At 44.5% G+C, this 22500-nt stretch overlaps 1 protein-coding gene across 1 annotated transcript in view; it reads left to right on the forward strand.

Annotated features, from left to right (window-relative positions):
* The window catches only part of myo1f (myosin IF), a 48485-nt gene extending 28230 nt beyond the window's left edge, over positions 1-20255 (forward strand). The window contains exons 14-28 of the mRNA XM_076279136.1: positions 342-509; positions 1014-1099; positions 2650-2731; positions 3395-3501; positions 5023-5121; positions 6565-6709; positions 7968-8082; positions 11286-11455; positions 12326-12471; positions 13973-14119; positions 14412-14560; positions 15419-15475; positions 17478-17688; positions 18281-18453; positions 19655-20255. Of these exons, the coding sequence (XP_076135251.1) occupies positions 342-509; positions 1014-1099; positions 2650-2731; positions 3395-3501; positions 5023-5121; positions 6565-6709; positions 7968-8082; positions 11286-11455; positions 12326-12471; positions 13973-14119; positions 14412-14560; positions 15419-15475; positions 17478-17688; positions 18281-18453; positions 19655-19731 (1932 nt within the window). The 3' untranslated portion in view covers positions 19732-20255. The remainder of the gene's footprint in view (positions 1-341; positions 510-1013; positions 1100-2649; positions 2732-3394; positions 3502-5022; positions 5122-6564; positions 6710-7967; positions 8083-11285; positions 11456-12325; positions 12472-13972; positions 14120-14411; positions 14561-15418; positions 15476-17477; positions 17689-18280; positions 18454-19654) is intronic.
* The last annotated feature ends 2245 nt before the right edge of the window (positions 20256-22500 follow it).

A 22500-nucleotide genomic window follows, 5' to 3' on the forward strand; every position in this document is an offset into this window, starting at 1 on the left:
GTCTCATCTCATCTCATATGAGGCACCTTTAGAAGTCTCTTAGTGACGTCTCATCTCATCTCATATGAGGCTCCTTTAGAGGTCTCTTAGTGACGTCTCATCTCATCTCATATGAGGCTCCTTCAGAGGTCTCTTAGTGATGTCTCATCTCATCTCATATGAGGCTCCTTTAGAGGTCTCTTAGTGACGTTCTCATCTCATATGAGGCACTTTTAGTGGTCTCTTAGTGACGTCTCATCTCATTAGTGGTCTCCTAGTGACGTCTAGGACTTCCTGTTTTGGCTAACCAACTTGCCCTCTGCACGTCTCCTCATGTCCTCGGGCTGACGCCTCTGTTCTAGAACCCTCCGGGCATCATGAGTGTTCTGGACGACGTGTGTGCCACGTTGCACGCCAAAGGGGATGGAGCAGACGGCACGCTGCTGCAGAAACTGTCGGGCGCCGTGGGAACGCACGAGCACTTCAACAACTGGAACGCTGGCTTTGTCATCCACCACTACGCCGGCAAGGTGAGCACTCGCCACCTGTGGCTCAACAGCAGTACTGCAGTGTGCTTCATCAGCAATTAGTACTACAGCACTACTGCAGTGTGCTTCATCAGCAATGCAAATCACTTGATGTCTTTAAGCATTAGATTTATTTGATGTCTTAAAGCATTATATTTATTTGATGTCTTTAAGCATTACATTTATTTGATGTCTTTAAGCATTACATTTATTTGATGTATTTAAGCATTAGATTTATTTGATGTCTTTAAGCATTAGATTTATTTATTTGTTCATATGTATGTTTATTCGTTTGAGGTTTTGTAAAAGTACACTGTAATAGATTGTAAGTATTTTCCATATAAACCTGATTAAGAGCAATGTATAATAACTGCAGTATGTAATCCCATCTACATATAAAGCCATAAAGCAATTTAAAAGATTATTTGCCTTTAATTGAGCCTCTTATTAGAAGTGTTTGGAAAGGGTTTTAACGGTCTGATGAATGCTGTTGTCTCGTGTGCTCAGGTGTCCTACGACATAAACGGATTCTGCGAGAGAAACCGAGACGTCCTCTTCCCTGACCTCATTGAACTCATGCAGAGCAGCACACAGTGAGTGTCCTCAGAGACTCTCAATACTTTCACTAGCATTAAACACCATCACTAGCATTAAACACCATCACTAGCATTAAACACCATCACTAGCATTAAACACCATCACCAGCATTAAACACCATCACCAGCATTAAACACCATCACTAGCATTAAACACCATCACCAGCATTAAACACCATCACTAGCATTAAACCCCATCACTAGCATTAAACACCATCACTGCATTAAACACCATCACTAGCATTAAACACCATCACTAGCATTAAACACCATCACTAGCATTAAACACCATCACTGCATTAAACACCATCACTAGCATTAAACACCATCACTAGCATTAAACACCATCACTAGCATTAAACACCATCACTGCACTAAACACCATCACTAGCATTAAACACCATCACTAGCATTAAACACCATCACTGCATTAAACACCATCACTAGCATTAAACACCATCACTAGCATTAAACACCATCACTGCATTAAACACCATCACTAGCATTAAACACCATCACTGCATCAAACACCATCACTAGCATTAAACACCATCACTAGCATTAAACACCATCACTGCATTAAACACCATCACTGCATTAAACACCATCACTAGCATTAAACACCATCACTGCATTAAACACCATCACTAGCATTAAACACCATCACTGCATTAAACACCATCACCAGCATTAAGCACCATCACTGCATTAAACACCATCACTGCATTAAACACCATCATTGCATTTAACACCATCACCAGCATTAAGCACCATCACTGCATTAAACACCATCACTGCATTAAACACCATCATTGCATTAAACACCATCACTGCATTAAACACCATCACTGCATTAAACACAATCTCTAGCATTAAACACTATCACTGCATTTAAAAGATCTTTTAGACATTATACTGTATATCACTTACATTCCACTCAGATATTAAATACTCTAGTTGTCATTAAAGGAACCATATGTAAGATTGTGGCCAAAACTGGTACTGCAATCACTTTCAAAATACTGAAGAGCGGTGTATCCCCTCCCCCTCCCCCCTGACTCGAGGTTGCCAACGCGGATGGCGAAACACTACTGACTTCGTGATTAGTAGATAGGTGGAGGGTGGCGCATCAGGCCAAAACACAACATGACATGACAAAACACAACATCAACAACAGTTGAGGGCTGCAACTTCACTTTTTAAATGACAATATCCTGGCTGGACTACTGTTGTCAGTGATATAAGTGTTTGAAATGAACATGATTTCTTAATGTCTAGTGACATATCAGGGCCATTTTATGATTAATTGAAATATTTTTCTTACATACGGTTCCTTTAAATACTCTTACTATACAGTACATACTACATACTATCACTACTATTAAATATTCTCACTGCATTTAAATGCTATGACCACGACCAATAAATAATCTTTAAATATCACCATGAAGGCCTACTGGATCACATGATGGTGAGTCATATCTGTGTTTATTCTTCTCAAGTGTATTGAAGAGGTGGAGTTAACCTGCTGTGTCTTGATCCTTCAGTGACTTCATCTGCAGCCTCTTCCCAGAGAACCTCAACACGGACAAAAAGAGCCGACCCACCACTGCTAGTTCTAAGATTAGGGTAAGTTACTTGAAGGACGAGTCTTACCTGTGCTTTATCTGAGCTTAAAGGAGAAATCTGCCAATTTTTTCACACAGATCTCCATTTCTCGAGGTCACAAGTACTGTCTGTACAAAATGTTTTAAAACAATTGGTTTTACCGAGCTTGCGTTGCTGCTACACTCTGGGGGCATGTTAATGAGCCCCCATGTTCAGCTACAGTGCTACACTCTGGGGGCATGTTCATGAGCAGCTACAGTGCTACACTCTGGGGCATGTTCATGAGCTACAGCGCTACACTCTGGGGGCATGTTCATGAGCAGCTACAGTGCTACACTCTGGGGGCATGTTCATGAGCTACAGTGCTACACTCTGGGGGCATGTTCATGAGCCCCCATGTTCATGCCCCCAGAGTGTAGCGCTGTAGCTGGCTCGAGAAACGGAGATCTATGTGAAAAATCGCCGGATTTCTCCTCCAGCTCTATGTCAGGACTGGCTCTGGTCTAGCTCTACTGTTGCCCAGACAACAGCTCTATCTCAGAGATGGCTCTGTTCTGTTGCCTAGACACCAGCTCTATATCAGGGCTTGCTCTGGTCCAGCTCTACTGATGTCCAGATCAGTAAAAGCTCTGTAGTGTGTGTTGCCAGGCTGACCCCTGTGCTTGTGTGTTGTGCTGCCCACAGAAACAGGCCAATGACCTGGTGAACACGCTGATGAAGTGTACGCCCCACTACATCCGCTGCATCAAGCCCAACGAGACCAAGAGGCCCAAAGACTGGGAGGAGAGCCGGTGAGCATCTCTCTGTCTGTGATCCATCTGTCTGTTCCTCTCTCTCTCTCTGTCCATCTCTCTCTCTCTCTCTCTCTCTCTCTCTCTCTTTCTACATCTCCCTCTTTGCTCTATCTCTCTCTCTCTCTGTCCATCTCTCTCTCTCTCTCTCTCTCTTTCTACATCTCCCTCTTTGCTCTCTCTCTCTCCATCTCTCCCTCTCTCTCTCTGTCCATCTCTCTCTCTCTTTCTACATCTCCCTCTTTGCTCTATCTCTCTCTCCATCTCTCCCTCTCTCTCTCTCTGTCTATCTCTCTCTCTCTTTCTACATCTCCCTCTTTGCTCTATCTCTCTCTCCATCTCTCTTTCTCTGTCCATCTCTCTCTCTCTCTCTCTCTCTCTCTCTCTTTCTACATCTCCCTCTTTGCTCTATCTCTCTCTCCATCTCTCCCTCTCTCTCTCTGTCCATCTCTCTCTCTCTCTTTCTACATCTCCCTCTTTGCTCTATCTCTCTCTCCATCTCTCTCTCTCCATCTCTCTCTCTCTCTCTCTGTCCATCTCTCTCTCTCTCTTTCTACATCTCCCTCTTTGCTCTATCTCTCTCTCCATCTCTCTCTCTGTCCATCTCTCTCTCTCTCTGTCCATCTCTCTCTCTCTCTTTCTACATCTCCCTCTTTGCTCTATCTCTCTCTCCATCTCTCTCTCTCTGTCCATCTCTCTCTCTCTCTTTCTACATCTCCCTCTTTGCTCTATCTCTCTCCATCTCTCTCTCTCTGTCCATCTCTCTCTCTCTCTTTCTGTCCATCTCTCTCTCTTTCTACATCTCCCTCTTTGCTCTATCTCTCTTCATCTCTCTCTCTCTGTCCATCTCTTTCTCTCTCTTTCTGAATCCCGCACTCTTTCTCTCTCTGTAAAATAGCATAGTTGGATGTGCATAGCTCTAATGAAAACCTTCTGGGATGTCCAGGATGGAGATGATTAAATTGTAAGGTTTGTGTCCAAGTACTACGGCCAGTTCACTGCTCTCGTTAATTTATTCTGGTCTTCAACACTGGATCTGAAAAGAGTGGATCATGAGCAGAACTGGTTCTGATGAGGTCTGTAGCGTATCAGGTGCAGAAGCACGTGTGTGTGTTTGGTGTAGAGTGCAGCCCATGACTGAGCAGGTGTGCAGGTGTGTGTGTTTGGTGTTGAGTGCAGCCCATGACTGAGCAGGTGTGTGTGTTTGGTGTAGAGTGCAGCCCATGACTGAGCAGGTGTGCAGGTGTGTGTGTTTGGTGTTGAGTGCAGCCCATGACTGAGCAGGTGTGTGTGTTTGGTGTAGAGTGCAGCCCATGACTGAGCAGGTGTGCAGGTGTGTGTGTTTGGTGTTGAGTGCAGCCCATGACTGAGCAGGTGTGTGTGTTTGGTGTAGAGTGCAGCCCATGACTGAGCAGGTGTGCAGGTGTGTGTGTTTGGTGTTGAGTGCAGCCCATGACTGAGCAGGTGTGTGTGTTTGGTGTTGGGTGCAGCCCATGACTGAGCAGGTGTGTGTGCCCACAGGGCGAAGCATCAGGTGGAGTACCTGGGCTTACGCGAGAACATCAGGGTGAGACGGGCAGGGTTCGCCTACCGCAGAGTCTTCAACAAGTTCCTCCAGAGGTGAGTTCCCCCCCGTCCAGACCAGCGTGTGTGTGTGTGTGTGTGTGTGTGTGTGTGTGTGTGTGTGTGTGTGTGTGTGTGTGTGTGTGTGTGTGTGGAGCCTCAGAGGTGAGTTCCACCCTGTCCAGCACGGTGACAGAGCCTCTGCTTACTGGGCTTCAGAGGTCAATCTGTAGGGATCATCTGTGTGGCTTTCATTACTGAATCCTGGACCACTAGACCGATTGTGTGGACATTTCTGCATACACACAAGCTGTGTTGATAGAACTTCTGCTGAGTGTGCTTTAAAGATTAAAGACAGAGAGAACTTGACACAGGGACATCAGGCTACATCAGGCTACATCACAGGGACATCAGGCTACATCAGGCTACATCACAGGGACATCAGGCTACATCACAGGACTGCACTGGACCAATGTGTAGATGTCATCTGTGTTTTTTAAATGACTCAAATCCTGGACCACAGTTTGCATAGACATGTGCTTACACACACACACACAAGTAAGGCTTACACACACACACAAGTAAGGCTTACACACACACACACACAAGTAAGCATGAACATCCTCAGTCTATGTCATGCACTGTGATGCCTGCAGGTGTGTTTCTTCACTAGCTGCAGCAGGTCTCCCTGCTTGTTATGTGTGGCGTGGGATTTCCTTGTGTGTGTGCGCGTGTGTGTGTGTGTGTGTGTGTGTGTGCTGAATGTTTGTTATGTGTGGCGTGGGATTTCCTTGTGTGCGTGTGTGTGTGTGTGCGTGTGCCGTGTGTGTGTGTGTGTGTGCTGAATGTTTATTATTTGTGGCGTGGTATTTCCTTGTGTGTGTGTGCGTGTGTGTGTGTGTGCTGAATGTTTGTTATGTGTGGTGTGGGATTTTCTTGTGTGTGTTCGTGTGCGTGTGTGTGTGTGTGTGTGTGTGTGTGCTGAATGTTTGTTATGTGTGGTGTGGGATTTCCTTGTGTGGTGTGTGTGTATGTGTGTGGTGTGTGTGTATGTATGTGTGTGTATGTGGTGATTGGGTTCCAGGTTGCTTGGCATGGGATGTGGTCTGTGTGGTTGGGATGAACAGGTGTGCTTGCAAATTGATGCTGGTTGTAATATTCCTCTGAGGGTGATGGTGTTAACCATGTGTGTGTGTGTGTGTGTGTGTGTGTGTGTGTGTGTGTGTGTGTGTGTGTGTGTGTGTCTTCTGTGTGTTATGTCTTCTGTGTGTTTGTGGTGTATATGTTGCTGTGTGTATGTAGTCTGATAATTCCAGCTGTGTGTTAATGGTGTGTGCGTGAGGTGTGTGTGTGTGTGTGTGTGTGAGGTATGTGTGTATAATTCTGGTTGTATTTGCCCTGAGTATGATAAAGACTGTGTGTTTGAGGTATGTGTGCGTGCTGTAGTCCCCGTGTGTAATCCCAGCTGTGTGTGTGTGTGTGTGTGTGTGTACACTGCAGGTACGCCATCCTGACGGCAGAGACATGGCCGGGCTGGCGTGGGCGAGAGGAGGACGGCGTACTCCACCTTCTGCGCTCCGTCAACATGGACACTGACCAGTACCAGATGGGCCGCTCCAAAGTGTTCGTCAAGAACCCCGAATCGGTACGAATCACACAGCTATTGGACAGGTGCCAGATCTGAGCCAAAGCTCAGTAGACAGAGACTCAACACGTAGATGGAGTAGATGACAACACCAACGTCACATGGTATAAGATTTGGGTTCCACAGAGAAAACAATTAAAATACATATATTATCACAGGTTTAAAATACATATATTATCACAGGTTTAAAATACATATATTATCACAGGTTTAAAATACATATATTATCACAGGTTTGGGTTCCACAGAGAAAAACTGTAAAATCAGATACATCTTATCTGTACAGTCAGTGTCTGTAAAATCAGATACATCTTATCTGTACCGTCAGTGTCTGTAGAATCAGATACATCTTATCTGTACCGTCAGTGTACAGTGGACAGAAGTGTAGAATCAGCGGAAACTGTTGAGCTGTTGCCCGTCGTAATAACAGGAAACAGTTATCATGGTTGAGATGTTAGCAGCAGTAGCTACAGATAGTGACGGACTCACGGAGGGCAGATATAGTGACATACTCACGGAGGGCAGATATAGTGACATACTCACGGAGGGCAGATATAGTGACATACTCACGGAGGGCAGATATAGTGACGGACTCACAGAGGGCAGATATAGTGACATACTCACGGAGGGCAGATATAGTGACGGACTCACAGAGGGCAGATATAGTGACATACTCACGGAGGGCAGATATAGTGACGGACTCACAGAGGGCAGATATAGTGACATACTCACGGAGGGCAGATATAGTGACGGACTCACAGAGGGCAGATATAGTGACATACTCACGGAGGGCAGATATAGTGACGGACTCACAGAGGGCAGATATAGTGACATACTCACGGAGGGCAGATATAGTGACATACTCACGGAGGGCAGATATAGTGACGGACTCACGGAGGGCAGATATAGTGACATACTCACGGAGGGCAGATATAGTGACATACTCACGGAGGGCAGATATAGTGACATACTCACAGAGGGCAGATATAGTGACGGACTCACAGAGGGCAGATATAGTGACGGACTCACGGAGGGCAGATATAGTGACGGACTCACAGAGGGCAGATATAATGACGGGTTCACGGAGGGCAGATATAGTGACATATTCACGGAGGGCAGATAGTGACGGACTCACGGGGGGCAGATATAGTGGAGGGCAGATATAATGACGGGTTCACGGAGGGCAGATATAGTGACGGACTCACGGGGGGCAGATAGTGACGGACTTATGGAGGGACTCTCTCTTGATTCCCACCAGCTGTTCCTCCTGGAGGAGATGCGTGAGAGGAAGTTCGACACATTCGCCCGCACCATTCAGAAGGCCTACAGGAAGTACATCGCCAGGAGGAAGTACGAACAGATGAGGGAGGAAGGTGAGAGAGACTGTGTGTATGTGTGTGTGTGTGTGTGAGAGAGAGATAGAATCTGTGTATGTGTGTGTGTGTGTGTGTGTGTGTGTGAGAGAGAGAGAAAGAGAGAGACAGAGAGAAAGAAAGAGAATCTGTGTGTGTGTGTGTGTGTGTGTGAGAGAGAGAGAGAGAGAGAGATAGACTGTATGTGTGTGTGTGAGAGAGAGAGAGAGAGACACAGAAAGAGAGAGAGAGAGACTGTGGGTCAGATGTACCTACATTTGCGAACGTAGCGTTATCAGTGCCATGGACAAACCGCAGATAGCGAACGCTGTGATACGTGGTATTTATCAAACTTTCACTTCATTGGGTAATCTGCGCTTTTCTCTGCCTTTCTCCGCCCCTACCGCAATTTACGAACGTCCACAACTGAATGGCATAGTCTACATACATAGTTGATTGAAGTTAACCCTTAGAACCCGATTGACGCAAAGTGCGTCAAAAAACACACCCTTTCTTCTCTGTTACATTGCTCCGGAACGGTTCATCGCAGCGAGATGAAACATTTATTGCACGACAGAGCAGAAGTGGGGCTTTCCAACGAGACTACACACTTGTCTGTACGATCAAGTATGAAAATTAAAAAAAATCATGAAATTAAATCAAATTGCATCATATTTACAGTCTATACTTCTCTGCATTCACCTGCACACACATTACTCTAGTTTGAATTACTCGCGGACCCGTGATCGCATCGATATGGCAAGCATATCAGATGAAAGAGGGGGCACAGGGCTATCCATTGGTACCATGTTTATCGATCCTTCTGGCTTATAAAATCAGACGAAGTGACTGCAAAATAATAACGTCATGTACACAAACCAATGCTGCACACTCTTTACTCTCGTTTGAATTACTCGCGGACCCGTGATCGCATAGATATGCCACGCATGCACATCCTTCTGGGTTATAAAACAGACGAAGTGACAGCAAAATAATAACTTCATATAGCTGGACTTACCCCACGTTTTTGTCTGTTCTTGTGGCAAAGCATGTTTATAATCCAATGCTATCATGTGTTTCTCTATGGCAAAGCATGTTCATATTCCGGTTTTGAGATCCTAGCAAATTCCTGCATGGCATCCAATTCAAGGCTCACATTGCATCCCAATTTGTTCAACAAATAAACACCTTTTTTGCCTTTACTTTGTTCATGGCAATGCAGTAAAGAGTTGAGAATTATTATGACTGCATACACACAGGCACGCAGGCTAACACGCAACCTCGGGTCAAGTCAGGTCAGATCAGTTCGTGTCACAGATATGGAGCGCAGAAAGGTCATTTTTCATCACTAAATAAAAAATGGCATTTATTTCCGTAAATCACACAGCAAATATTTCTGTAAATTGCTCAGCCCCAGAGTATACCTCCAACATGGCAATTATATTGCCCGATTCAGGACAGTCTGCCCTACACACACATGAAATGCATGTAGAGCTGTGAGCTTGCAGTGGTGAGATACATGTCGAAATATAAGAATTTTTATAATACACTTTTTATATTTTAATTCTTTAAAAATCAAAATAAAATCAATGCTAGTATTAATACATGAAATGATGGCAGATCTAAATAGCCTAAACTCTCCTGAAAAAAACAATATATAATATATGTGTGTGGCACTTACAATGACCAGAATAAATCCTTATGAATAAAGGTAGTGAAAATGCCCTAAAAACAGCTTAGGGTTCTAAGGGTTAACTGATGAGAACATTAAAAAGAATCAAATGTTTAGCAATCATGAAATAATACAATACATGATAAGATGTCAACAAGCAGGGAGATAATGAAGATCAGTAGTTCTACTCAAACTACTTGTGCACGTAGGCTTTGGAAGATTGGTCAAATCTAGCAAGTAGGAAAGTTTAATGGGTGAAAGTGAAAGTAAGACATTCGAAGATCAAGTGGATGACGTGAAAGTGAAAGTAAGACATTCGAAAAGCCAACGAAAGTTAAGGTTGCTTTTGATATAGTACAAAGACGCAAAAATGGTGCCCTAAATAGCAATTCTGTTGTCTTTGAAAGGTTCTTTTATTGACACATTTAACCGCAATTTGGATTAACACCTGCTTTTACAAGGCGGAAATATTTAGGCGCAGAATAGACGTTCGCTTTCACAGGCAGTCTTTGTACATACCGCGGAATACATAATTAGGCGCTCTTTTCGCTTTATCTCTTTACACTAAACTCCCACTTTCCCCTGGATCCTCAATGAATGCATATGCATGGCACGGAAAAGCGCAATTTGCCATTTTCAGCTCCCGCGACAGATAGTCTGCGCTTCTACCTCAGTGCGGCCTGTTTGTACATACTGTACCTCGCCATGATTTTACGCGCACGTTGCAAAAGAAATACGCCTGGAGTGGGCGCAAAAGCATTAGTACATCTGGCCCTGTTTGTGTGTATGTGTGTAGTCTGTGTGTGTTGGTATGTGTGAGAAAGAGAGAGAGAGACTGTGTGTAGTCTGTGTGTGTTGGTATGTGCCTTGGTGTTAATGCCTACTGAGTGTGTTCTAGGTGTCTGTAGATTTGTGATAAATTATGTGCATTGGTGTGTGTGTGTGTGTGTGTGTGTGTGTGTGTGTGTTTGTGTTTGTGTGTGTGTGTGTGTGTGTGTGTGTGTGTGTGTGTGTGTGTGTGTGTTTGTGTTTGTGTGTGTGTGTGTGTGTGTGTGTGTGTGTGTGTTTGTGTTTGTGAGATATCATATGTGCATTGGTGTTGTAATTGTTTAGTATACAGCTCTGGAAAAAATTAAGAGACCACTGCACATTGTTCTGATGTCATCCTACGGTTGTCGAGTGACATTGGAATGAGTGGACGGTCATATTCAAACGTGCAGTGGTCTCCTCATTTTTCTATAGTTCTATGTGTGAAAAGGAGAAAAAGAAGTGAAAATGACTCAATTTCCTTTTGCTTTTTCACTCCTCCTCACTCTCTCTCTCTCACTTCTCTTATCCTCCTCTCTCTCTCTCTTTCTCTCTTTCTCCTCTCTCATCCTCTCTATCTCTCTCTCTATATATCTCACTCTACTTCTCCCATCCTCTTCTGTTTCTCCCTCTCTCTCTCATTCTCCTCTCTTCTTCTTTCTCTCATTCTCTTCTCTCCCTCTCTCTTTCTCTCTCCCTCTCTCTCTCTGTCCCTCCTTCCTTTCCCTCTGTCTCACGCCCACAGCATCAGACATCTTGTACAACTCTAAGGAGCGGCGTAGGAACAGCATCAACCGTAACTTCGTGGGCGACTACCTGGGCATGGAGGATCGTCCGGAGCTGAGGCAGTTCCTCGGCAAGAGAGAGCGTGTCGACTTCGCCGACTCCGCCAACAAGTTCGACCGGCGCTTTAAGGTGGAGCAGGACTCCCTGGAGAGAATGCATTCTGATGGCTTCAACTGCTGCTTATCAGCCTCTATTAGCCGCATTACACATAGTTTAAGGTCATGAAGAGTGAAACATAAAGCTTGGAATATAGCAGTTACAATTTGTCTCTTCTCAGATTATATTCATTCTGTAAACAGAAAATGAGTGCACTCAACATCCCCCAGTGAAGTCAGGTTATTGCTTTCCCTGACTTAAAGGTTGTATCAGCGATAGCGGGAATACGTCACTTCTGTTGATGTTCAAACAAAACAGAGAGCTAGCTCGCTACTCCCTCCCCCTCCCTCCCGTGCAATTAAAACCCTCCTAAATGCGCATCTCGTCGGTTATTGGTTGAAACAGTTTATTTTGCCTTTGTTGGTAGCAATTGTTTTTGTGTACAGATCTCGGAGCCTAGGCTGCCTACAGAGATGCATTTTTTTGACGGCCTGCTTATGGGGCAGACAGCTAGCGGATCGTTAGGAAAGATTAGATGAATGTGACCATTTATGTTCGGGTCTTTTTTGGGCCTGATACAACCTGATACAACCTTTAAGTTATGTGAGGGTGTAGTGTCAAGATTATGTGTGTGTTATGTTGAGTGCGGTAAGTTTATGTGTGTGTTATGTTGAGTGCGGTAAGATTATGTGTGTGTTATGTTGAGTGCGGTAAGATTATGTGTGTGTTATGTTGAGTGCGGTAAGGTATAAACTGCATGTGTGTGTTATGTTGAGTGTGGTAAGGTATAAACTGCATGCCCTCCTGTATAACATCCTAAATTAATTATTCCTTTTATAGATTTCTCTTTAGCCCTTCGTTTATCTCAGTCTAATACCGTTCTCATGTGTGTCTTTGGTTCAGTCGATTAAGCGGGACTTGATCCTGACTCCTAAGGGGATTTACCTCATTGGTCGAGAGAAGGAGAAGAAGGGACCAGAGAAGGGCATGATCAAGGAGGTGCTGAAACGCAAGCTGGAGCTGGGGAGCATCCGGGCCATCTCACTGAGGTAACATACACACTACATATACCACTGGGCCATCTCACTGAGGTAACATACACACTACATATAGGCCATCTCACTGAGGTAACATACACACTACATATAGGCCATCTCACTGAGGTAATATACACACTACATATAGGCCATCTCACTGAGGTAACATACACACTACATATAGGCCATCTCACTGAGGTAACATACACACTACATATAGGCCATCTCACTGAGGTAACATACACACTACATATAGGCCATCTCACTGAGGTAACATACACACTACATATAGGCCATCTCACTGAGGTAATATACACACTACATATACCACTGGGCCATCTCACTGAGGTAACATACACACTACATATAGGCCATCTCACTGAGGTAACATACACACTACATATAGGCCATCTCACTGAGGTAACATACACACTACATATAGGCCATCTCACTGAGGTAACATACACACTACATATAGGCCATCTCACTGAGGTAATATACACACTACATATAGGCCATCTCACTGAGGTAACATACACTCTACATATAGGCCATCTCACTGAGGTAACATACACACTACATATAGGCCATCTCACTGAGGTAACATACACACTACATATAGGCCATCTCACTGAGGTAACATACACACTACATATAGGCCATCTCACTGAGGTAACATACACACTACATATAGGCCATCTCACTGAGGTAATATACACACTACATATAGGCCATCTCACTGAGGTAACATACACATACCACTAGGCCATCTCACTGAGGTAATATACACATACCACCAGTACACCAGTATACTGTACATACACCAGGGCACCAGTACCCTAGTTCGGTACTAGTTAGGAACTGGACAATCGTTCAGTCAGTTACAGCGGTGCACCAAGGCAACAAGCCAATGTATCAATGTACCAGTGCAGCAAGTCAACAGCTCAGGACCAGAGGGCATCTAGCCATATACAATTATACAAGTGTAACTGTAATTCTACTCTATGATTGTGTAATTAGCTATATAACATTATAAAAGTGTAACTGTGATTCTACTCTTTGATTGTGTAATTTCACAAGAACCAGGTCAGTTCTGCTTAGATATTAGTCATCCTATTGTTTGTTTGTTTTTTGCACTCAGTGAACTTGGGCATACGTCCCCACACCCCAAACGGTCTAAGGAAATAATTCATGGAGTTCATGAATATGGAAAGAAAAGCTGTTCTGGCTTAGTAACCTAGCAACCACTGCTACTACAACTTGTAGTGTAATTAACACAAATCTTAGCGCATAGCGCTCTACAATCTTTAGTAATTAACTTTGTCAGGCGTTTCCCTCATAACTACTTCCCCTCTGTGTTCTGAGCACCCTTCCGCAATCCTTGTTTCACTTGTCTTTCTAACTTCCTGTCTTCTCTAACCTTCCTCTCTCTCTTCCTTTCTCTCTCTCTCTCCTCCTCTCTCTCTCTCTCTCTCCTCCTCTCTCTCTCTCTCTCTCTCTCTCTCTTCTCCAGCACGAGGCAGGATGACTTCTTCATTATCCATGAGGCTCAGTATGACAGCCTGCTGGAGTCCAACTTTAAGACCGAGTTCCTCAGCCTGCTCTGCAAGCGCTACGAGGAGACCACCAAGAGCAAACTGTCCCTCTCCTTCAGTGACCGGTCAGAGCCGGACGCTACGCTATGCTACATACACACTTTCATTACTCACACACACATCTTTGACATAGCTACATACACACTTTCATTACTCACACACACATCTTTGACATAGCTACATACACACTTTCATTACTCACACACACATCTCACTTAGAGGGCTCACTTAGGATTGGGGTTGCATGTCTGTACTGATGATAAAATGTTTAACCCTTTGTTTGTGTGTGTGTGTGTGTGTGTGTGTGTGTGTGTGTGTGTGTGTGTGTGTGTGTGTGTGTGTGTGTCGCCCCACCAGGCTGGACTTTAAGGTTAAGAAGGAGGGCTGGGGAGGAGGGGGCACTCGTACCCTGGTGTTCCAACGAGGACAGGGCGACCTGGCGCAGATAAAACCAGGAGGAAAGACCCTGACCATCAGCATCGGCGACGGGCTGCCCAAGACGTCCAGTGAGTACGATAGGAAGCGATGATGTGTGTGTGTGTGTGTGTGTGTGTGTGTGTGTGATGGGACACCCCTGCACCGAACAGTGGGACCCTGCACAACAAGCACAAACTACAGCGGCGAAGATCGCATCTTATAGAAGCCTTATAAACCATCTTATAAAAGCCTTATGAACACTAAAAGCCTTATAAGCACATCTTATTAAAGCCATAAATTATCTTATTTTATCAACCATGTCATGTTAAACCGCAAGGCCTTATAAATCATGTTATTAACCACCTCTCATCATGTACTACAAGAGTTATTTTATGAGAGAGGAACATGAGACACAGGAGGCAGTTCAGACCTTTGTGTTGACATCAGCGTTCCTTAAAGCAACACCAAAGAGTTTTTTGTACCTTAAAATAATGTTTCCAAAATCGTTTCAGTGGTTCATCAACTCGTAACAGGGTGAACGGCACTTTCTGCATTCGCTTCGCGGCCCTCTATCGGCTATTACCGCACTATGTAAGTTTGCTGCATCGGGTAGCGGATCTGTAGTTCGATGGAATGAGACATGAGAAACTACAAATTTAATTTGCATCTGATGTCGCAATACATCGTACTTTCATAAAATCATGCAACTTATTCTACCTTGTCTGTGGACATTGTTATTTGCAAAGCCGGTGCTGGATAAACAAATAGTGCGTGCGACAGATGAAAAGTTCTTTGGTGTTCTTTGGTGCTTTAAATATAGCTTTACAGAGCCGAGCTTGAACTTTAAACCTACTAAGGCAACAGGGACGAGAGGAGACAGTTGGCCTAGACTCAAGAGAGTGTGAAACATGAAGGGTGCATTTTTACACTTCCCTTGCTCTCCACAGAACCCAGCCGGAAAGGTGCTCCGCAAGGCCAGGGCCGGAGACAGCAGCAAAGCAGAGGTCAGCACACGAGTGAGACACACACACACACACAGACACACACATGAAAATCACCTGCAAGGAAGGGGAGACCTGCTATCTGTGTGTGTGTGTGTGTGTGTGTGTGTGTGTGTTTGTGTGTGTGTGTGTGTGTGTGTGTGTGTGTGTGTGTGTGTTTGTGTGTGTGTGTGTGTGTGTGTGTGTGTGTGTGTGCTGTGTGTGTGTGTGTGTGTGCTGTGTGTGTGTGTGTGTGTGTGTGTGTGTGTGTGTGTGTGTGTGTGTGTGTGTGTGTGTGTGTGTGTGCTGTGTGTGTGTGTGTGTGTGTGTGTGTGTGTGTGTGTGTGTGTGTGTGTGTGTGTGTGTGCATGCGCACTTGCCAATTGTGACGGACCAAGTCAGCAGTGATGACCACAAGAGCCAAAAGTAGTACGTGCAGCATGCTCACAAACAACAAGTAGATAGAAATACATCTGGAGGCGTCGCTCTACAGTGCCGTGGTTAATGAAGGGGCTGGGGGTTGCATAAGTGTGTTCACTCTCCTTGTGTGTGTTTGTGCTGGGATGTCATGCTTTTAGCTTGATTGTTAGCAAGCTCGACTTCAGATCAGAGGTGCTGCTGTTTGCGGGTTCGAGTCCGGGCGTGTGCAGGACTGAGCCACACAGTTCAACACAACACAGGATATATTGTGTATATGTTGGTGACTGTATAGCATTGGCGTTGTGTATATGCAGGATGTGACTGTATAGCATTGGCGTTGTGTATATGCAGGATGTGACTGTATAGCATTGGCATTGTGTATATGCAGGATGTGACTGTATAGCATTGGCGTTGTGTATATGCAGGATGTGACTGTATAGCATTGGCGTTGTGTATATGCAGGATGTGACTGTATAGCATTGGCGTTGTGTATATGCATGATGTGACTGTATAGCATTGGCGTTGTGTATATGCAGGATGTGACTGTATAGCATTGGCGTTGTGTATTATGCAGGATGTGACTGTATAGCATTGGCGTTGTGTATTATGCAGGATGTGACTGTATAGCATTGGCGTTGTGTATTATGCAGGATGTGACTATAGCATTGGCGTTGTGTATTATGCAGGATGTGACTGTATAGCATTGGCGTTGTGTATTATAAAGGATGTGACTGTATAGCATTGCTGTTGTGTATATGCAGGATGTGACTGTATAGCATTGGCGTTGTGTATTATGCTAGGATGTGACTGTATAGCATTGGCGTTGTGTATATGCAGGATGTGACTGTATAGCATTGCCGTTGTGTATTATGCAGGATGTGACTGTATAGCATTGGCGTTGTGTATATGCAGGATGTGACTGTATAGCATTGGCGTTGTGTATTATGCAGGATGTGACTGTATAGCATTGGCGTTGTGTATTATGCATGATGTGACTGTATAGCATTGGCGTTGTGTATTATGCAGGATGTGACTGTATAGCATTGGCGTTGTGTATTATGCAGGATGTGACTGTATAGCATTGGCGTTGTGTATGTGCAGGATGTGACTGTATAGCATTGGCGTTGTGTATTATGCTAGGATGTGACTGTATAGCATTGGCGTTGTGTATATGCAGGATGTGACTGTATAGCATTGGCGTTGTGTATTATGCAGGATGTGACTGTATAGCATTGGCGTTGTGTATTATGCAGGATGTGACTGTATAGCATTGGCGTTGTGTATTATGCAGGATGTGACTGTATAGCATTGGCGTTGTGTATTATGCATGATGTGACTGTATAGCATTGGCGTTGTGTATTATGCAGGATGTGACTGTATATCATTGGCGTTGTGTATTATGCAGGATGTGACTGTATAGCATTGGCGTTGTGTATTATGCAGGATGTGACTGTATAGCATTGGCGTTGTGTATTATGCAGGATGTGACTGTATAGCATTGGCGTTGTGTATTATGCTAGGACATATACAGCTGTGATGCTGTACTAATAGTGGTCATGAGATTATGATCTCATCCCCGATTGGCTCCTTGATCTCGTCCCCACAGGACATCAGAATGGCGCTGCCCAGTTCTCGCGTGGCCACACCCCCACCCCGCCTAGAGAACAGACATACTCCTCCCCCCAGAAGCACCAAGCCCCGACCACCAGCGCCCTGCCCAAAATGAATTCCCAGAAGGTCCGACGTGGCCCCGCACACACACCAGCCCCGCAGAGCAACCGGGACTTCCTCAACGTCCCCGACCAAGGGGTGTCTGGGTAAGAACTGCTCCACCTGGTTTATCACTAAAAACTACATAGCACTAACTGTGTGTGTGTGTGTGTGTGTGTGTGTGTGTGTGTGTGTGTGTGTGTGTGTGTGTGCATGAGTTAGTGAAAGCATAGCACTCATAGCACTAACTGGTATCAATGTCAGCTGTAATATCCCTAGTCCCATCTCTAGCTCCTACCAGACACTGTACCTTGAGTGGTTCCCTTTTTGTAAGTCACTTTGGGTAAAACCGTGAGCTAATTGTAAATGTAAATGTGTGTGTGCGTGTGTGTGTGTGTGTGCGTGTGTGCATGTGTGCGCGTGTGCGTGTGTGTGCACGTGTGCGTGTGTGTGCACGTGTGCGTGTGCGTGTGCGTGTGCGTGTGTGTGTGTGTGTGTGTGTGTACGTGTGTGTGTGTGTGTGTGCGTGCGTGTGTGTGTGCATGTGCGTGTGCGTGTGCGTGTGTGTGCACGTGTGCGTGCGTGTGTGTGCGCGTGTGCGTGTGTGTGTGTGCGTGCGTGTGTGTGTGTGTGCGTGTGTATGTGCACGTGTGCGTGCGTGCGTGCGTGTGTGTGTGTGTGTGTGTGTGTGTATCACAGCATGCAGAGGAAGAAGAGTATCAGCCAGCCTCGTGCTCCCCCCGCTCCCAACCGGCCCAAAGCCCAGGCCCCTCCCCCCGGGCCGAGGTGCCGAGCGCTCTACCAGTACGTGGGACAGGACACCGACGAGATCAGCTTCGACGTCGGAGACATCATCGAGCTCATGACCGAAGGTCCGACTCAGAGGAGTACTCATCAAGTGTACTAGCATGCATACCTACCTGCATCTACCTGCATCTATACACATAGGCACATACTAGCATGCGTACCTACTGTACCTGCATCTATACACATAGGCACATACTAGCATGCGTACGTACCTGCATCTATACACATAGGCACATACTAGCATGCGTACCTACCTACATCTACACACATAGGCCCATACTAGCATGCGTACCTACATACATCTACACACATAGGCATATATGTGTATGTAATGATGTGTGTGTGTGTGTTTGTGTGTGTGTGTGGGTGTGTGTGTGTATGTGTGTGTGTGTATGGGGGTGCTGTAATGGTGTGTGTGAGGTGGAGTAGCGGTGATGCCTGTAATGATGTGTGTGTGTGTGGGGGGGGGGGGGGGGGATGCTGTAATGGTGTGTGTGAGGTGGAGTAGCAGTGATGTCACCGCCTGACCATCACTCATCCCCAAACCCAGTGACCACGTCTGCTTAATAGCCGTCAATAACTTCATACATATACTTATATATATGTATTTATATGTATATATATGTACTTATATATATGTATATACATATACATATACATATATATATTATTATTATACTGTACAGAGCTACAGAGAGAGATTTGAACAGTTATCCAGCCTTCTGCATCCACACACTGAGAACTGGAGAACTTCTTTATATAAATTACTGTGTGTGTGAACGGGATAACTTCTTTTATATATATATATATATTACTGTGTGTGTGAAAACAAATCCAACCAAATTGTCTTTGCCTTATTTTTGAATAAAACTACAAGTACAATATATCAAGGCCTGATTTGAAAAGAATGAAACATTTGGAGTGTCTGAGCACTGTAGGTACTGATGTGAGAGTAACAGTGACTGAGCACTCAGCATGCCTTGAGTGAGCAGCTGTTGATGGTGTTTGAGTGAGCTGGGAGTGATGGAGGTACGTGATGGTGTTTGTGTGAGCTGAGAGTGATGGAGGTATGTGATGGTGTTTGTGTGAGCTGGAAGTGATGGAGGTATGTGATGGTGTTTGAGTGAGCTGGTCATGGTGCTGGGAGTGATGGAGGTACGTGATGGTGTTTGTGTGAGCTGGAAGTGATGGCAGTAAGTGATGGTGTTTGTGAAGGTGATGTTCATTCCACTCTGACCTCTGACCCCTGATCTCTGACCTTTCCAGATCCATCGGGATGGTGGAGAGGACGTTTCCGTGGCAAACAGGGCCTCTTCCCTGGAAACTACGTGGAGAAATTCTGAAGGCCTTCTCAGCGTCTGGTGCTTCCGACAAACAGCACTTTACATCATCTCTTCTGCTCACTTGTTCATGCTCCCTGCGAGGAAGGGAGGACATTACAAGACGGTGAAACTGGACAAAAGAAAAAGAAGTCAAAACATTTTATCTACAGACACCACATTTACAGTTTACGCAGAGGAGTGATGAACCAGTGTGATTAGAAAAGGATTTGCAGAGGATTTGCTCTTTCTGTGCTGGTTTTCTACTTATGAAATGGAGGTATCGCACTGACCAGAAGCAGACACCAGGGGGCAGTGTTGGAATGTCAACTTTAGTAACTTTTTTGTTTTCTATAAGAACAGCTGGAAGAGTGGCTCCCTCATTTACTGCTTTAACCAGTTAACTCTTTGCTCTTTTGCATTGTATTGTAGTGTATAACGACGAGTATCTCCCTTCATCTCTGAGCTGTGTCTGCCTTCATGTCTGTGTGATATTCCAAAGAAACTTAATAAAACGCACACACAAAGCAGTGTTAAAAAGGCAGGTCCCTAACATGTCCTCTGAGATCTTATTCAAAGCCTATGACTGTGGTGTATGTGTGTGTGTGTGTGTGCGTGTGTGTGTGTGTGTGTGTGTGTGAGATAGTGTGTGTGTGTGTGAGAGAGAGAGAGAGAGAGAACAAGAAAGACAGTAGAGAATGAGAGTAGCCTATTCAGATTTACTTCACAGCTTTTCTGCTGATCTGCACTTTCTTTGGTGGTCTCCTGTACTGATATTCACTTTAGTTCTGAGTACACCTCACTACCTCAGCAGCAATCAGCATTACACATACAGAGGGGAGGGCTGAGCAGAAGCAGACATGGTCTTTATGAACCTGCTCTACTGGTCGGCCTGTCTCATTCAGTTGACCTCACATCTTAACAATGGGTCTGTGCTCGCTCTCACGAGTGCACACAACCTCTCTACGATGGCAAAGCTGTCAGACTGGTGTGCTACGTGAAGTGAAGAGTGTGTGTGTGTGTGTGTGTGTGTGTGTGTGTGTGTGTGTGAGAGAGAGAGAGAGAGGAAGGGAGAGAGCGTAGGTGTGTGTGTCTACTGTATGTGTGTGTGTGTATATGTGACATAGGGAGAGCAGCAGTCACATAAAAATTTTCTAGAATCAGCAAGACTCCTATACATAAGCCAACAGAGCAGAAAGAAGAATCAACCATCGTCATAATACAGGTGCTGGTCATATAATTAGAATATCATCAAAAAGTTGATTTATGTCAGTAATTCCATTCAAAAGGTGAAACTTATATTATATTCATTCATTACACACAGACTGATATATTTCAAATGTTTATTTATTTTAATTTTGATGATTATAACTGACAACTAATGAAAATCCCAAATTTAGTATCTCAGAAAATTTGAATATTGTGAAAAGGTTCGATATTGAAGACACCTGGTGCCACACTCTAATCAGCTAATTAACTCAAAAACCTGCAAAGGCCTTTAAATGGTCTCTAGTTCTGTAGGCTACACAATCATGGGGAAGACTGCTGACCTGACAGTTGTCCAAAAGACGACCATTGACACCATGCACAAGGAGGGCAAAAAACAAAAGGTCATTGCTAAAGAGGCTGGCTGTTCACAGAGCTCTGTGTCCAAGCACATAAATAGAGAGGCGAAGGGAAGTAAAAGATGCATGTGGTAGATAAAAGTGTACAAGCAATAGGGATAACAGCACCCTGGAGAGGATTGTGAAACAAAACCCGTTCACAAATGTGGGGGAGATTCACAAAGAGTAGACTGCAGCTGGAGTCAGTGCTTCATGAACCACCACACACAGACGTATGCAAGATGGGTTTCAGCTGTCGCATTCCTTGTGTCAAGCCACTCTTGAACAAGAGACAGCATCAGAAGCGTCTCGCCTGGGCTAAAGACAAAAAGGACTGGACTGCTGCTGAGTGGTCCAAAGTTATGTTCTCTGATGAAAGTAAATTTTGCATTTCCTTTGGAAATCAAGGTCCCAGAGTCTGGAGGAAAAGGCACAGAATCCACGTTGCTTGAAGTCCAGTGTAGTTTCCACAGTCAGTGATGATTTGGGGTGCCATGGCATCTGCTGGTGTTGGTCCACTGTGTCCAGGGTCAACGCATCCATCTACCAGGAAGTTTTAGAGCACTTCATGCTTCCTGCTGCTGACCAACTTTATGGAGATGCAGATTTCATTTTCCAACAGGACTTGGCACCTGCACATAGTGCCAAAGCTACCAGCACCTGGTTTAAGGACCACGGTATCCCTGTTCTTAATTGGCCAGCAAACTCGCCTGACCTTACATGTAACACTATAGAAAATCTATGGGGTATTGTGTACATGCTCATACTTTTCAGTTGGCCAACATTTCTAAAAAAACTTTTTTTTTTTTGTATTGGTAAGTAATATTATAATTGTAAGTAATATTCTAATTGTCTGAGATACTGAATTTGGGATTTTCATTGTCAGTTATAATCATCAAAATTAAAAGAAATAAACATTTGAAATATATCAGTTTGTGCGTAATGAATTAATACACAAATTTCACTTTTTGAATGGAATTACTGACATAAATCAACTTTTTGATGATATTCTAATTATATGACCAGCATCTGTATATCAGTTGACGTCAATAAAGGATCGCGTTCACTGACTTTTGTTCCGATTTGCATTAAGCTTTTAGTGACATGCATTTCACAAATTAAAACAGACGTCTCCTTTCTTTAAATAATTACTGAGCGGAGCTTTATTGGGGTAACAAACTGTGTTCTA

This window comes from Alosa pseudoharengus, unplaced genomic scaffold (genome assembly GCF_046254945.1).
Source record: "Alosa pseudoharengus isolate Yale_2024_CS ecotype anadromous, Long Island Sound unplaced genomic scaffold, YU_APseudo_1.1 YU_APseudo_1.1_scf_11, whole genome shotgun sequence".
NCBI classification, from domain to species: Eukaryota; Metazoa; Chordata; class Actinopteri; order Clupeiformes; family Clupeidae; genus Alosa; species Alosa pseudoharengus.